Here is a 17,755-nt window from a genome sequence, read left to right on the forward strand (position 1 = left end):
TTTGGGCCTACATATAACTTCTTGAGATATTATGGTCCTTTTCAAGTCACTCTTTTAGTTGGGCTTTCTAGTTCTAGCTGAACTCAAATCTAATATGAACCGGGCCTCATTCAGTTTTTGTCTCTAAAAGAGTAATCACCCTGCAAAACCTGGCAGGATCCATTATCAAGACAATCAGAAACAAACTCGGCCCATTATCAAGACAGTTAACTTGATCCAGAGTGCATCAAGAAGTTGATATAAATAAGCTGTGAATATAAACATATCACAGGAACAGTTTGACTAATTGGGTGTAGGACGTGTAGGGCAGTAAGGTTTCTAAGATTTCTTAGTTGTCATATCTAGTTTCAGATCTTCCAGTTCAGAATATGATTTTCCTATAGTAAATGGTACAATCTTTCTCCCTTCTGAATCTGATCAGCATATCCTAGTTCCATGGACCTGAATTTCAATGCAATATTTCATGCTGCATGATATAGTTCTCCTCTTTACTCAGAAAACTATTTCTGAACCGAACATTACAAATTTAGATACTCACGCACCATATCGGAGTTGCCCTGAAAAAATATACACTAAAAATAAATTAGAGGAGAAATTAGCAAGTGGTGCACATAATATAGTCAAAGAGATGGTAGCTAAACTGCATCTGTTCAGACTGTCATATTTATAAATTGGTATACATCTTCTTGGCATCCGATTTGGAATCTGATGTACAGATAACTTTGTTTAATTGTCTGAGTTTTAGGGTATCAGAACGACTTAATGCATGTCATATATTATAGTAAACCAACTTGTGGTTGATTATTTAAGAATGTTTTCAGTTTCTTGGTTCAAGTAATACCAAACTCCCAACTCAAGAATCTAAAGTAGATAGAGTTCGATTTATAAGTTCTGAGGCATCAATCATTAATGGAAATCAAAGATGACCGATCTAGGATATAATCTTTCAAAGAGCGTCGAGTTGAATTGCAAAATTATATCTTCAAATTATTGAGAGAAATACAATGATGAAAAAACTTCAATTTCTTTTACAAGAACACACGTCTGCTCTTTTGGATTTATTGGGTCGTTTGGCTAAATTTAAAAGAAGTGACTTTTTGCTTAAAATAAAAAAGTGGAGTAGAAATGAAAAGCAGAAGTAAAACGTAAGTGTTTGGATATGTTAGTGAACAAGGTGAGAAGCAGAAAAAAAAGCTTGGACTTCTAACTTCTCAATTACTGCTTCTAAAGACAAAAAGAAGCGATTTGCTTTTTTTCCCAAACCGCATTCTTACTTCTCCATTACACTTCCACTTAAAAGAAGCCACTGCTTCGTTTAAGTGGAAGAATTTTAGAATCATGTGCACTTTCATATGGAACGGAATTAAATCCTTAATATTGTGAGCTTGTTTATCAAATACTATTATGAGCTCTTTTACAGGCGATAGGACCAGACTGGAATTAAAATTATGAGTCGGCACATAAGTTGAGTGATGTTTCTGGTTTAAAACGTTTCTGGTGACTACTTCCATTCGGGGATCTCTAGAAACGTACAGCTGGCTTCGTGGAAATAACAAGAATTCATCTCACTATATTGCGTAATTATACCTTCATTCAGTAATCTCTGTCATATGCAGGGCCAGGGGGCGGTTATCCGATTAACAGGATCTTAATCAAAATCATCGTCTAATTATGAGTTTGTCTAGTGTGTGTTCACGACCAGCACCAACATTTATAAAATTCAAAAATTTTTTAATTGGTGTACTTGTTGTAAATGCAGGGCGTCCACCATTATTAAAAGAAAGAATAAGCCAATAAAAATCATTCAAATTCATAGTGTGTGCCCATAGGCACACATAGAAAACCGATAAATCATATATTCTTTGAATTTATATATCGATGGTTCCGAAATTCAATGTCTGGATACCTGTGTGAAACCTGATCTGAGAGTATTTTCTGTCCATAATAAAGATCATCTATGATCACAAACACTATTTAATTGAAAATGAAAGAAAAAGAGTAGAAAAGACACAACTATTTTTCACAAAATTTATTTTCATCCCTCATTTCAGATTTCGAATTTGATTCCTGGTCGATGGAATTCACAAAATAAAAACTAAAATTAATGAAATGAAGTGACTTGGTATGAAGTTGAGAAGTTGGGTGCATGCCACTAAATTAAATGAACAGAAATTCAACTAGAATCTTAGAAGAATTAGGGACCCCTCCACCTAAAACTTTCCTACATCATCAACATGGTAGGCACGTTGTCACAAAATTTCCACACCCCACTACAGAAAAACAATACAAACAAACAAATTTCACAACATTTTGCCAGCTTAAGTTCCTCCATCACCTTATAAAATTTCCCAGCTTAGTTGTCTCCCTTCTCATTTTCACAATCTCTCTGCATCCCAGCTCTCTTTCAACTCACAATATATTTTCTGAGCCCAGCTTCATTTTCGGTTGTTTGAAATTGGAATCAACTTGTATTTTCATTCTTGACTCGTTTGGCTGCTTAAGTCTGCCATTTTCAAAATGATTAGAATACGACCACGGATGGCTAGGTTCTGCATGAGCCCGGGCAGTGTTCAAGTCCGGGCTCGTTCGTCACCATCAACTCAGCAGCAGAAGCACAGGAAAAGCTATAGTTTCATTCAAGTCGACGAGCAGACGTCGTCTGAGTGTTCCAGCAAAAACAGCACTGAGATGAATCAGGACGCTGAGGCTGAGGCTGAGAAATCATGCGGGAACAGAGTGATGGTTGTGGTTGATTCGAGCATCGAAGCCAAGGCTGCTCTGCATTGGGCTCTGTCTCACACTATTCAGTCCCAGGATACTGTTATTCTTCTCCATGTAGTAACAAGGCCATCTCTGCAAGGTATCTACCATCTCGAATTTTATCATTTCACAAAAAAAAATAAAAATTTAGTAGACCGAATCCAAAATTTTGAGATGGTTGAAAAATGACATTAGTACACATTTAGCAGCACTTCTGTTTTCAACGTTTTAGTACTGGCTAAGTGCTAATTCGGTCCCTAATATTTACGCGCTTAAACTGTTGAACGGATCAAGCTTCGAATACTTACAGTTAAAGACACAATTTCATTATAAGGACTTTAGCAATCACCAATTTCCGCGATTTGATCCCCTTTTGAAGTTCTGTTTAGCTTTGAGCATGATTGTATCCATGTTTACTAATCATCTTTATGATCAACATAATTTTCTTCACGAGTTTAGGGAACGAATTAACACTGTTTATGTTACTGCAGATAGAAACACTGATCATCAAGTTAATCAAAGGGCTTATAAACTTCTTTCGACCATGAAGAATTTGTGTCAAGTGCACAAGCCTGGGGTAAGCATAATAGAAGAATTTTGCAGTTCACTATGTCTTTATCTGCAATTTTTGAAGTACAATTTATATGAACTTAACTACACGATAGACGTTCTTTTTAAAAGGTGAATCACTGGTATAATAGACTAGTTACTATCTATTAATCCTCTGCATTTTTTTATCAGGTGAAAGTGGAGATTTTAGTCAAGGAAGGGAAGGAAAAGGGATCAACGATAGTTCAAGAAGCGAAGCATGAAAAAGTTTCATTGCTAGTATTGGGGAAAAGAAAACGATCAATAATGTGGCTTGTACAGAACATGTGGGCGGGGAAAAGAAGAAGAATACGCAGCAGCACCTGTAGCGCCACTGATTACTGTGTTCAGAATGCTAAATGCATGACGGTTGCAGTGAGAAAGAAGGGCAGAAATCATGGAGGGTACTTAATTACCACTAAGCGACACAAGGACTTCTGGCTTTTAGCGTAATTTCATCATTGTTTGAAAAGTTTCTGGCTTTTAAGATGTTAGTTAGGCCTTTCTGCAGATATTGGTTCCAGTGTAAATTTGCCTTTCACGTGTCATATGAACAATCAGGCCAATTGATTTGTCATAAATACCAACAGAAATGAAAATAAATAAAGAGTGGAGATACGAAGATATTAGAGGATAAACGTGAACAGAGTTTAGGCGTTAATAGTATATAGCAGAAGGCTAGTGTATTGTAAGAGGTACCTTGACTGAAAAATCAGGAATTCTCCTTTCTGCCTTCTCTTGTCTGGTTGCATTGTTGGAATTACTAGGTTCGGGACTTAATTAGTACCTTGACATCCTGAACTATTCGACATGGATACTGATCATTAAGGTTGTGTTTTGTCGACAACCACTCTTTAACTCCAAATTTAGTGACCAGTCCCTAATCAAGTGCCTTTCACATAGTAGATTATACTGATCATTTTCTTGAACACGACGAAGCTGATATAATATATGGTTCCTAGAAACGGATAGATAAGCACGGAAGAGTGATAAATTAGAAGCCATTAGCTATTACATTGACATAACAAGGAAATTACAGATATGATTTCAGGTTAATAATCTGGTGAACCAAATGTGAGTCCAGAACCCTTTAGCTTGTGCTTAGTAATCGAGTCCAGATGTTTAACCATCTCATCCGTTAAATAATTCTGCCAATCCCCCACCTCGCCTTTTCTGAAGAAATAAGAGTTGTTCACAAAAATCTGAGAGCTATAACGCAGAATCCCCGTCTTGTTCACCTCTAAATTGCTCAGATTATCAAAACTGCATAGCTGCAGTATTTCTTGAACCACCCCTTGTTTTTCTTCTTTTTCCGAAAAGGGCTTCCCCAAAAATGCAGCCAATTTTTTGAGACTAAACAGAGGCTCTTTCTTCATATCCTCATACTTCATAAAAGTCACATTATCAGGAAACTCTAAGCTAGCTTTCCAGTACCCCAGCACATGGTCCCAATACGGTCCATAATGCGAACCTCCTTCACAAAACAACCGAAAAGCTTCATGAAGTGAGAGTGGCAATAGATTTTTAGGCCTAAGTTTGTTCATGAACAACCACGTCGAAATGAGCACATCTTTAGGCTCGCGACAAATGTACACAAACTTGGAGCCAGAAGTTGCCATAGACTTCGGTAACAGCTCATAAGGGATGTGAGTTGCAAATAACCGAGGCGAAAAATGAGGCCTAATGAGTAGTGAGTAGATTATTTCATTTATAAAATTGAAAGTGAAAAAGTATAGAGTTTGAAGTAGTGAGTAGCTCTGTTTGTCTCATCCTTGTTATCATCAATTTTCTTATAATTTTATATGTCCCAGGATTATTTTCTCCAATTAACATAATATATTAAATATTAATTATGTTAATTTATTTAAAAAATAATATTATATTTTGATAAGCTTTAATTTAATTAACATGATTGAGTGAAATATAAAAATCTGATTAGGAACAAGTATATGAGACAAAAAAAAATATATTAATTCACTTGTAATTTTATAAGGACACTTGTAATTTGTTTGATTGTTGATATTTCTTATAATAGTAATATGAGATCTCGTCCGCATGTATACACATGACATATTATAGTTTAAAATATCTACCATCGATATTCTATATTTTTTTTATTTCAATATATATAATAATTATTTTGATTTTTTATACGTAATTTGACATATAACAAAAATTTTCAACTTTTATTTTCTTAAGTTCAAATCAAGGCTTTATTCATAAATTTTCTAGAAAGTAAAATATAAAAATATAATTTTTAATTCTCAAGTTTAAAAACCCAACCCACTATTATTTTGAAACAAAATAAATAAATTCATTTTGCATAAGGTAGTCGATATATTCGGTAAACTAGTGACGCCCGGGATGACCTCTATAAATTGGTACTCCTTCCGTCCCATCAGATTCTTTACGTTACTTTTTGGCACGCATTTTAATGCTCCTATAAAGTATACTTACATTATATATTTACTTTTGAAAAAAATTCCGAAAAAAAGTTTGACGGTTAAACTTTTATTCAAAAAATGAAAAAATTAAAAATACATTATAGAACTATACTTTACGAGAGCCTCAAAATGCGTGCAAACAGTGTACGTAAGCTTACGGAGGGAGTACATGGGCACGGATGCTGGCTACCCACATGAACTACATCGAAAACCTAAAAGCTAGAGTGCGATGTATGTATATGATCGATGAAGATTTGATTCCTTAAGTATGGGAAACTTCCTCTTGCACTACAACATGTGCTTAGAGGTACACTATTGGTCGGATAATCCGACAGCTAGGTTATGTTCATGTTCTACTTTTGTGCATAACATGCATTGGATTTAGTTCACGGGAAAATAAGTGGGGCGTTTGGACATTTGTTTGATGTTTAATGAGTCCCGCTGATTACGAAATTTGAGAGAGCCCTCTTGATTTTTGACTTTTTGATAAATATATTGAGGTGTAAAAAACCAATATGTATTCTCAATAAAAAAATTTAATTCTTATATCAAATAAAAGTTTAGATTCTGAATTTTTTTGATATAAATTTTATAAAAAAATAATAATATTTAAATGTAATTTTTTTAACATCTTAAAATATGTGTAAAAAAACCAAAAGCAGTTAAAATGGGACGGTGATAATACATGATATTCGGAATAACGAATTAAGAATTTTAATCCAGACGTAGAATACCCAACTCTCTTCTCTTTTCCATCTTCTATCTCCGGTTTCCACGCATTAGCCAAATTAGCGATCTTGTTCATACTTCACGCAGAGTAACGTACTAATGTTCTTTTTTTTTTAATTACATGTCATTTGTGTATTAAATCATTAAATTTGTTTGTGTTTGTATTTTCCTTTTGAATTTTATAACAATGTCGTCGTCCCGTATAAATTATTATAGTTGTGTATTGAATCATTGTATCATATATCATACAAATAAGCCTAAAAAAAATGACAAGTCCAAATATGTATAGCTTCAGTTTTCCTTTTTCCGGTTGATTCTTGATATTTGATGCTCTGTTAGGATCCGATCCTACAAAAAAAATGCTTGACGGGGTGTGGCTGTCAAACACCATCTATGTAAGAATAAGAATCGGTTTATAAAGAAAATGATCAGATTTTTTGGTTGCTAGAAATATTGATACCGTAAACTTTATAAGGAATGCCTATCTCGACCCATCATCCTCTTGTTCCATTATTTGTGTGATAATATATATATATATATATATATATATATATATATATATATATATATTGGAATAGTTAAAAATATTACATAGCCGAGTAAAAGACTCTACGGAAACCGGGTACTATCATTGCTCCACTTCTGTAGTTATATATAGTGAGTTGGAGGAGTATAAGATACCGAGAAGTGTTTTAGAAGTTTATTATTATCCATATCATTATCATTATCATTATCACTATTGCCTTCATGAATAGCGTCAACAAAGTATGTGCGATTCAATTAATTAATTTTTTTTATTTTACGTAAATCTTTCAATAGTAAAAGGCATATATCTACATTGTTATCCAGAATGTTATGTATGTTTATGATGACTCACGTCTATTTAAAGTAGATACTGATATCTGTTGTAACATGACCTTCATTGTTCACATGCACGTGCTCTTTGGCATTCCTTTTATGTTTACGGGTGGTGGGCATGGTTCCCGTGATCTTTGTGTATGTTGGTATGTAATGAAGCACGTCTATTTAAAATAGAATTTGATATCTGTTGTAACATGGCCTCCATTGTTGGCAGGCACGTGCTCTAAGACGTTCCCGTTATGTCTCCATGTGACAAGAATGATTCCCCTTTAGATGGCATTTGTAACGACATTCATTGTTGATAGACACGTGCACTTAGGTGTTCCGATTATGTCTTCAGGTGGCAGACATAGTTCCAGTGATCAATTGTTTAGGTGGTTGTTGTTAGGGTTGTTCACGAACAGAGTCGAGCCGAGTTTTGACCGAGCCGAGCCGAGTTTTAGATTTTTTTCCTATCGAACCGAGCCGAGCCGAGCTTTCTTATCAAACAAAAAATTGTGTTCGAGCTCGAGCTCATTAACTAACGAGCCGAACACGAGCTTGTTCACGAACAAATACGAGCAGAGCCGAACCTGAGAAAAATAAGGTCAAACCGCTACTTGACTGTTAAAATAGCAAGCCAAATAAAATTTTAGTGTGCTTTGATGGTACCATATTATACTCCCTCTGTCTCAATATATAGGTCCGTTTTGACTTTTGATTAGTCAAATTGACTATACTTTGACTGAAATTTATGGATGTTATATAATTGAATTTTTTTTAAAAAAAAAATATCATCAAAAGGTAAATCAAGTCTATTTTAATATATAACTTTTTATTTTGTAAAACAACAAATAAATATTTTTTTAATAGTTAGTCAACAATTAGTCAATTTGACTCTTGGAAAAACAAAATGGACTTATAAATTGAGACGGAGGGAGTAGTTAATATTCTCTTGACCGATTTGATATATTATATGTTGAATTCGGCGTTCAATAACATGTATATATTATGAAATTATCTTGAAAATATTGCATTTTTCAAGTTTTATCGAGCTGAACTCGAGCCGAACGAGTTCGAGCCGAGCTCGAGCCGAACACACTAAAAGCTCGGCTCGAGCTCGTTTTCTTAACGAACACATAAATGTGTTCAAGCTCGAGCTCGAGTTCTTAACAAACCGAGCTTTTATCGAGCCGAGTTCGAAATTGTTCGCGAACAGATCTATTCGTGAACAGCCCTAATTGTTGTAACATGACCTTCATTGTTGACATGCGCTAGTTGTTGTAACATGACCTTCATTGTTGTCATGCACGTGCTCTATGGTGTCCCGTCATTTTTCCGGCTGGCGGGCATGGTTCAATTGATCCATTACTTAGGTGACTGTAAACGAGTGTTTGTGACAGAATTCCATCATTATCCTCATGATTTTGAATTATTTTAGTGATTCAAGAAAGTGATTAGATTTGTATGGTTCCAATGATCTTTTTCTTTTCCAATTTTCTTAAGTCTAAAGAAATGGACCTTCAAAAGGATCTACGTCAACCAATTAAACCGCAATTAAACGACATGCTCTGTTTCAGGAGACATAATCACAAATTCTGCTCTTTTCAGGAGTAACCAGCTGAATCAACCCTTGCGGTGTGTTGCTGAAGGCGATGTGGCTGTGTTTTCGAAGATTACAAACCGTAAAATCTAATATCGTAAATAATAATTATAAGAGTCACTTTTTATTAAATCATAAAATATTAGACAAATTGTAAGTATCTATTTGGATTATAAATAGAATTTAATAAAAAATTTCAGATAATAATATATTAATAAAATAATAAGCTAATAATTTTGATTTTCATCATAAGTAAACTATAACATGCTAGCAACTGTTTGTTATTAACTAATTATTTTCATTTTCATCATAATATATTACATATGCTAAAATTACTTATTGTTAGTTAATAATTTTTACTTCCACCATATATTTATAATCTAATTATGATGAAATAAAAGCCTATCAGCTAACAATAAGCAGTTGCCATGTATAACTCCACGACTCATTATCAGTTTATCACGTAATCATAACTGGCCCCCAATTAAGGAAATAGAGAAACTCAATAACTTCTCGCTATTCTAAAAATTTAATACTACCATTTTTTAAATTTCAAATGATCATTAAAATTCCCCCTCATAGATTATGTATAATTTTACTTTTATGCAATTTTATGATGGCTAATCTGTTCTTGATCAGAATGAATGTGCCGCTCAAATCGACAGTCAAACATTGTGCTTCCACTCTTTATGCATGCAGGATCTCGTTAGGTACACATATTGTTCATGCATAAGCTCTTCTGAATTGACTTATATGTGATTTTTTCTTATGGTATTTTCTTGAAATGTTTATGTTTAATGCTATGATGATAATTTACTAGATGAGGAAGACATGAAATCGAAACAGAAGACGAGAAAAAAACACTCGAAAGAAAAGAAAAGAGCGGAAAATGATGAGATGAAACAGCCACCGGTTGGTGACAAGGAATATATAGTTTTCCGGTTTAGAGAAGATGGAGGGATTGATTTGGCGGAAGAAAAGTCACTTATAAGCGGTTGGGATCGTCGGATGGATCACACACACCATAATCACAAGGTCTTGTAAATTAATTTGATGTGAAATTTGAATAACTTGGTGTAAGTTTTGCTACATTTATGTTTTTTTGGTAGACTTTAAAGGAGCTCATGATGTTTGATGAAAATTCGGAGAGCTTGCAGTTCAAAGTGAATGCGGATGGTCTGATCATTTCGGATGATGAGGTGAAGCCTCATTGAGAATCATTCATGTTGCTATAGGTTTTGTAATTTTTTCAACAAGTTATCGCGCTAATTACTTAGGCGTTGTTTTTACCTCTGTTTTCTGTTAGGGTGAGGAGCAGACGCGTGATGAGTCCAGCAGGGAGTTGAGTCGGAGCAATACGAATGATGATGGTGATGATATCAAAGTTATAACTGCAATTGAGGAGAGTAGAGAGCATAAAACATTGTCAGAGTCTACTCGCTCTGACAGTAGTTCGGGCTCTTTTGCTTTCCCAGTGTAAGCACTTTTACATACTGGTCTACTCAATTTGGTTAACTTTAAATGTTATGTCGAAAGTAATTAGGTATAATCATGTACATATTGTATTACTGATATGTGCAGACTGAACATGGAAATGAAAGGGAGTCCGGAGAGGATGCCTAAATATACTAAGCAGCGCAAGCTGGGGAGGATTCTGCAGTTCCCATGTTGCAGATTCTAGAGGTTGCATCGTAATCACTTGAATGACTTAGGTTGTGTTCACTTGGTGTAATGGAATGAGGGGAGAATGAAATGGAAAATTATATAGAAATTTTAAGGAGAAAGAAGAAAGTATGAGGTGATAGTGACAAATTATGAATGTGTTTAAATTTTTTGTGATAAAGATTATGAGGAAACATGATGTAGAAATGGAATGGGCATTCCTTCCAAAACATGTGGGTTAAAATTATAGTTAAAAAAATAGGAATGGAATGATTGAAGGAATGAAAACTATATACATTTTCTTTGATCAACACCATTTTATAGTTCAAAATTCATTCCATTCTCTCTCCATTCCATTCAATCCAAGTGAACACAACCTTAGTAGTTAAGAAGTGAAGGAAATAGAATGACAATATAAATTATATAATTGTTGGACTGATGGTTGTTGTTCATAGCTGTATGATAATATGAGTATATGCTTGAATAGATTTACGTATTCGTGAGATGATTTTGAGCTCCGCACATGTAGGAATCAATCACTGATCAGATAAAGGGTTAACAAGTTCGATACTAGTATTAGGATTGAAGACCACAACCCTGCACTCAGCTATTTATATGTAAAGTTATGCTGACATACTAAAACTAAGATTACTGATTATGTAGATTATGTAGGTACTGTTTTCGACTGGGCTAGCATTCAGCTGCAGACTTGTTCAAAAATATTGATTATCGATCCAACTTTAAAGAACTCACTTCTCTATGATCTGTATGATAACATTGTGGTTTACATTTGACGGTTGCATTAAGACTACATTTGATGGCTATGGTTGTTGCAATGCATGCTCTCATAATATTGACTGCAGGCAATTTCATGAAACTAAGAGCAGTTGCTCTGTTCCTCTTGGAGATTTTACACAAACAAGTAAGTTTGCGTAACTTCATATACTGGTTATAAGCGCATAAAATTGGCATTGTTACCGTCTCGCTCCTTGCTGCAGCTCAATGCTCTCATTAGACATACCATTTTCTCTTGATCTTCCCATTTTCTGCATCCATTTCGAACAACATACCATTAGACATCATTTTTTAAAACCTGGGCAGACTTCTCTGTGATCTTGACACGAAGCTGATTTTGAGTAATACTTCAAGAAACAGTTATTAGACTATTAGATTCGCGAACATAAACATCTGTGAACACCAGGGTAGTACTTGATTAATTTCGTTGAGGAGGTCCGGATGAAATTTGCAGGAATCAGTTCTGCCCTGGAATCAAAGAAGGCCCAGGTTCCTGGAAAAACAAGAAGATTTACTTGCTATTTCAGAATTCGAAATTACAGAAAATTCAATATTTCAATTATGGGCATTCAAGTTAGATTATGGTCCATTCAAGACCACATGTCCATCACCTGTCTGCATAATTATGTATGGTGTAGACTGTAGACCCTGTTTATCACATCCCATCTCTACCAAATTGGGGTCTGCAGGTGAGATATTTGTGTCAAATTTTTAGATATTTCTCTAGATATTGTATTGCTGAATTCGAAGTTTATGCTCACAAGAAACCCTTCTAAAAATTCCATAAAATTATGAAATCGAATTAAATTATTCGGTGGGTGTCGTAAATGAGACACCAAAGTGTCCCCAGTGCCATCCCAGTCAAGTACTTGGTAGTACTCAGAACTCAGAACTGGTCTCTATAGTCATAAAGGACAAGAAGATTAGAAGCAGGACGAAGGTGAAAGATATCAAATTGCCCATTTGCACAGATAGTACATGCATATTTACTGGATGAGGACAAACCGACCCTCCGCTAGAGGTTACAAATACATGCACATATTATATGTACCCATCAGGATCGAGGTTTGGATCAATCCGAAATTTTAAAAGGGATACACCGAATATGTTTGATTTGATTTTAAGTAGCACTAGACAAGTGAGATATAAGAGTAGCGTTATCCACAACCGCCACCTGATTAGTTGAACTTTTCTGAGTGTGGGTGGGATATACCGAATATGTTTGATTTGATTTTACACGTAGGGCTAGAGAAATGCGACATCCACCACGGTACCACATGGATGACTCTTACAAGCATGGGACTTGTTCTACATGACCGCATCCAGTTTCTTTCTTTCTTTCTGGTCCCTAATGTATTAAATTTACCAATTTTACAACCAAATGCAGAACTATTTACAGAAAATGCCAAGTTATGCAGGTTTGTGCATATTATTGTTTATATACTTGACAACCGATCATTTGACCCCTTTGGCCAATTCAATTACTTGGCAAATAATGCATCTTGGAAGCGCGATTTCATGCATCATCTGATATGAAAGCATAATTTACAAGTACTGCAACAAATCTGATTCGGAATTGTCTTTCAAGATCTGCAAGTGTTGCCAGACTTTCTGTTTTGCAACGTTTGCAACGTTAGCTCATCAGATATTCAAATCAAATGTGATAGCATATCAAGATTCGGTGTGATCATCAACGGATTATCATCTTCTTTCGTAAGCTAGTAACACCTAAGAAATCACAACTCAAGCATATGAAGATCACTAAACAAATAGCAAGATTACTAATGAACAATAATATTATAGAGCAAACCTCGCTATCTTATATATATATATCAGAGTAATTTGATACAATTAACAAGCAAGCAAACTTTTATAGTTACATCTCAGTTAGCTCCAGAATCCAGATGAACACTAATTAATAGATATGGGAAAAAACCCGAAAGGAAAACAGAGATTTACATGGATAATTAAGGAGAAAGAAACCGAAAATCATACAATTGAGAATAAGTTAAAATGTGATGAGGAATATTATGGGAGGTGGAAATGAAAAGAGTGGTCACTATGATGATCAGGCCACTGATTTTGACTCCAGTACGCTTCATCGACGTTCCCTGTTAAATCATAAATTTCTTGATCATCAACACGCCATTCCACGTCAGTAAGTCCATCGTTGCTCATCTTGGTATCAGATTCCTTAGACTCAATCCGAGTTGTCTCCTCTAAATATAATTCACAACGCCTGATACTCTGCATCTGTTGCACTTGATCATCGTTCTGGTTCCCCGATCTGAAGGTTGAAGTGTCGGCAATGCTAAACCCTAGATCAGTCGTCGACGAGGCCATGATTTCTGTGAACTGTCCAATATCACTGAACATCGATCCAGCACTGTCTGGATCGATGAAATTTTGCTGATTGAAGCCAGGCTCATTAACCTGAGGCACAGGAAACTGTGATGAGTTGGTATCGGTAGCGAAACTAAACAGATTCGGGCACGAACTCATTGTGCTTGGTGCAGAAACAACCTCTGTAGTCGCGGTGAGACTAGACCTCTCACTACTAGAATTGGACTCAGCTGATTTTTCAGCATCAGCCTGATCAGCCGTTGAAATTAATTTTTTATTTTTCGACGACCGCTTAGCCTTGCGAATACCGCCTCCAACAGGAACATTACGGAGGACACCGCCTTTAGTCCAGTAACGCCGACAGGCTTTACAGTAGAAACGAGGCTGAGCAAGATTGTAATTATTGTAGTAACAGAATTTTGTGTTGAGTGATTCGCATCGCGGACATTTAAGCGCTTGCTGGTGGTTGATGGCGGCGTTGGTGCGGAGTCTCCGATCGATGCCGGTGTTGAAAATGCGCATGTCTTGCATTTTAATCGAAATTGTTGGGAGCTTGTACAAGGAGAGTTAACAGAAGAATTGGTGATGGTGAGTTTTCATTTGCCGAATTCATTGTTTCTTTCTGTCACTAAATATTCCAAACTACTACGTACTACTGTACTACTGTACTAGTACCGTAAATTACTCAAATACCCTTTAACTATAATATCTCTTTACCAATTCTTGATAAATAAAGGAATATTTTTGAAGGTAGAATCTTATGAAATTACCGATTTGTAATATTTTCCTTGTAATTTATTTCAACCAAAAGCCTGTGCACTGTGTTAAAAAATAAAGTAATGATAAAAAGGTCGCCGGAGTTTTTCAAAATTTATAAAAAAATTGGCTGGTTTCAAAAATAACAAAATAGTGGCTGAAGTTTACTTCCGCCTTTTAATAAAGTGGCGCCCGTCAAGCATCGTCAACGTAGCTCTGTTAACTCCAAAAATTTAAGAATAAATGACAAGAGGGTAGCTGGAATTTTTAAAAATTGCAAATAATTGGTTGCCACTGTTATGCTATTTTTGAAGTATAGTCACTATTTTGCAATTTTTGAAAACTCCAACCACCCTCTTGTCATTTATTCTTGATTTTTAGGAGTTAACGGAGTTATATAGACGGTTATCTAGATTACAGGGGTGACAATTTTGGGTAATGGGTCGTGTTCGTGTCAGCAATCGGGTCGATTTCGGGTCAAGTTAAAATCACTTGAAATTGAATAAAACTGAAAATTGAAGTTATTAGAAATGAAATTCTAATTTCGGGTCCATTCCGGGTCAATCGGTTGATTTTCGAGTCACTTTCGAGTTTCTGTCTCAGTAAATTAGGTTTCGGATTGGGTCGGATTCGTGTCGGGTTTCGGGTTTCGGGTCGTGTCTGATATTGCCACCCAGGATCTAGAATAATGAAATAATTAATCAGTAAATCCGGAATAACGATTATCGGTGTTGAGGAGTTTGCGTGGCTGAGAAACAACCGTCGGTTAGCGATCCTTGTACGGTTCATTGTTACGAAGGATATGCAAGTAATGTATACGCTCAATGCTGCCACCCCAAATCCTTCCTTGTCGGTTTGTCAGGCCACCTATTTTATAATTTTAAACTAATTCCAAATTATTATTTGCACATTATTTCTCAAATTATCTACTTTGTCTCGAATGGTCTATGTTGTGCCACGTACTCGTCTCTCATTGGTTTCTTATCAGTTACAACACTGACTTGCTTGTACCTTGGCAAGGACTTGAGTCACCATCTTCTGTTTTCTGGATTTTTATATTTCGGAAAGCTCCAAATTGTTGAATTTTGTAAGAGTATACTTCCTCCATTCCAAAATAATAGTCGTTTTGACTTTGTGCACGTATTTTGAGGTGTAAAAAAAACATATTTCTACACATTAGTTTTGAAATTTTCTTTTTCTGAATAAAAGTTTAGCATCTCTATTTTTATTTAGAAAAAGAAAATTTCAAAAATAATATGTAGAAGTATGTTTTTTTTGCACCTCAAAATACGTGCACAAAGTCAAAGCGACTATTATTTTGGAATAGAGGGAGTAATATCGATGGCCGTTGGTTATTTCCTTTTCATAATTATTTTATTTTTGACTTGAGCAAGTCTAATAAGTTGATATTCGCTGCTAGATCTCTAGAAATATGTCAAAAATTCAAATTATTATTTATTATTACATCATTGATTTCTTTAAATATTTGACATTATTTTAAATTAAATTAATGCATATATGAACTAATCAGTCATATTTTCAATTAGCAGTTGTAGTTTATAACTCGTGCTTGGCACGGATCTGAATAAAATTTCAAATTTATTCTTTATTAGAAGTATAATTCGTATTTTTTTCAAAAAAGAAAAAGAAGAAGTATAATTCGTTTCATTTATTGCATTCTAAATTATTATATTTATATATAAATCTACATGTATTAAGATTTGATCCTAATTCTAAATTTTCATTTTTTTTGTTAAAAATATTATTTTAAGATTCATTTCTTGATATGAATTTATTTTAAAATTAAATATTTAATATTAGTAAAATTATTATATTTTATGATATCTAAAGCGATAAAAAAGATATTTAGCACCGACTGTGACAACTCGAGTCAAGTCCGGAGTTCCAAATCAAAAAAATAAGCCGACTGACTGGCTTCCTGCCCTCACCGCCGGACTCTTATCACTATGGGATAGTATTAAACCCTTAATCGGCTTCTAAGACTTGGGCTAAGGCCGGGACTGTGAACTAGCTCGGAAGTTCATCAGAGATGGGTCCTAGCACGAGTATGGACAAAGTGTGCGGGCTTGGCATGGAACTAAGTAGGAGATTTAGGGCGGGAGATGATGTTGGACACTTGAGTACGGTGGAACATTCAAATCATGGGGCAGATCAACAAAGATCGAGTTGGGCTTATAAGTTCTAGAGGCACACTTGACCTATGGAAGTCAGGTTGCATGGTGCAAGGGTGCGAGAGGCAGGCTTAGGTGACTCTGGAGCAAGGGAGAATTCGCATTTACCAAGAGTCTTCCATGACACAAAGACCACATGGGAAAAAAGTCCTTATTGGGACAGACATAGTGGGCTTTGCTAGATAATGGATCAACGATATAGGCTTGGGTTATGGAGTCCATGAAAAGTGTCAGTGTTGAAACCCAATGCAGGGATGACTAAGTTCAATGTATGTGTTATACGTGTATAAATATCAGATATTAATGACATATCTCTAAATATGGACGGAAGAGATATGACATGTCATAACAAAAATGGTATAAGAGAATCTTCTAGAATGTTGGAGAAGATCAAGAGCGGTATTAAAGGAGAAGATTGGATGGGCCTTAGACCATTGAAAGGCCTGTGGTTCAATGTATAAAAGGAGGAGCAACTTCAATCTCATTCATCGCACTAGAGGCACTCATCCACACGGAGAGCATCAAAGAGGGAGATCAGTAAATAGTCTTGAGAGAGAGAGAGAGAGAGAGAGAGCTATTATAGTGAGGTTGTGTGTAGCACGGTTTAATGGAAGAGCTAGCAACTAGAAGGTAGATATCCAAATATCGTAAGGTATTAAGCCTAAGCTGTTAGGGTCCTTTTGAGGTAATAAAAGGTTGGGGAAACCCGTAAGTCATTTTTGTCTCTTTCCTATAGAAGTATCTTGTGCTACTAATCATTTTGCAAGTTCTCGACACCAAAGGGACTAAAGGCACCTGGGGTTTTGGTGGGGCAATAAGGGTTTTGATGGAATCACGTAGGCGGAAAATTAACCGTCAGGTCATACTTCCGCATATATATGTGACAATTAGAATCGGATCTTAGTTTCCAGATTCAGAAGGTTTCATCAACATGGTTGGCGCAACACAAGGGAGCGAATCTTAAAATTAGAGGAGCTAGTTGAAGACTTGGAGTCGCCAGATGAGGCATCACTATCAGACCAAGTTGCGAAGATGAGGGCGTA

General features: G+C 35.4%; 4 protein-coding genes across 4 annotated transcripts; 2 read left to right on the forward strand and 2 right to left on the reverse strand.

The window, feature by feature from the left end:
• The first annotated feature begins 2,285 nt into the window (after nt 1-2,285).
• LOC108226473 (universal stress protein PHOS32) lies at nt 2,286-4,082 on the forward strand. Its single transcript, XM_017401438.2, has 3 exons — nt 2,286-2,860; nt 3,252-3,337; nt 3,502-4,082. The coding sequence occupies exons 1-3, from the start codon at nt 2,518-2,520 to the stop codon at nt 3,799-3,801; spliced, it is 729 nt and encodes a 242-aa protein (XP_017256927.1). The 5' UTR covers nt 2,286-2,517; the 3' UTR covers nt 3,802-4,082.
• A 145-nt stretch (nt 4,083-4,227) lies between these two features.
• On the reverse strand, nt 4,228-6,597 carry LOC108225639 (cytosolic sulfotransferase 5). Its single transcript, XM_017400568.2, has 2 exons — nt 6,478-6,597; nt 4,228-5,105 (listed from the first exon to the last, which is right to left on the reverse strand). The coding sequence occupies exons 1-2, from the start codon at nt 6,595-6,597 to the stop codon at nt 4,401-4,403; spliced, it is 825 nt and encodes a 274-aa protein (XP_017256057.2). The 3' UTR covers nt 4,228-4,400.
• A 2,853-nt stretch (nt 6,598-9,450) lies between these two features.
• Nucleotides 9,451-11,576, forward strand: LOC108227089 (protein BREAKING OF ASYMMETRY IN THE STOMATAL LINEAGE). Its single transcript, XM_017402084.2, has 5 exons — nt 9,451-9,674; nt 9,785-9,999; nt 10,074-10,163; nt 10,271-10,440; nt 10,546-11,576. The coding sequence occupies exons 1-5, from the start codon at nt 9,521-9,523 to the stop codon at nt 10,643-10,645; spliced, it is 729 nt and encodes a 242-aa protein (XP_017257573.2). The 5' UTR covers nt 9,451-9,520; the 3' UTR covers nt 10,646-11,576.
• Nucleotides 11,577-13,218: 1,642 nt separating this feature from the next.
• LOC108225020 (dof zinc finger protein DOF5.4) lies at nt 13,219-14,418 on the reverse strand. The gene has a single exon (XM_017399812.2). It carries the CDS (start codon nt 14,293-14,295, stop codon nt 13,450-13,452), a length of 846 nt encoding a protein of 281 aa, XP_017255301.1. The 5' UTR covers nt 14,296-14,418; the 3' UTR covers nt 13,219-13,449.
• Between the last annotated feature and the right edge of the window lie 3,337 nt (nt 14,419-17,755).

This window comes from Daucus carota, chromosome 6 (assembly GCF_001625215.2).
Source record: "Daucus carota subsp. sativus chromosome 6, DH1 v3.0, whole genome shotgun sequence".
NCBI classification, from domain to species: Eukaryota; Viridiplantae; Streptophyta; class Magnoliopsida; order Apiales; family Apiaceae; genus Daucus; species Daucus carota.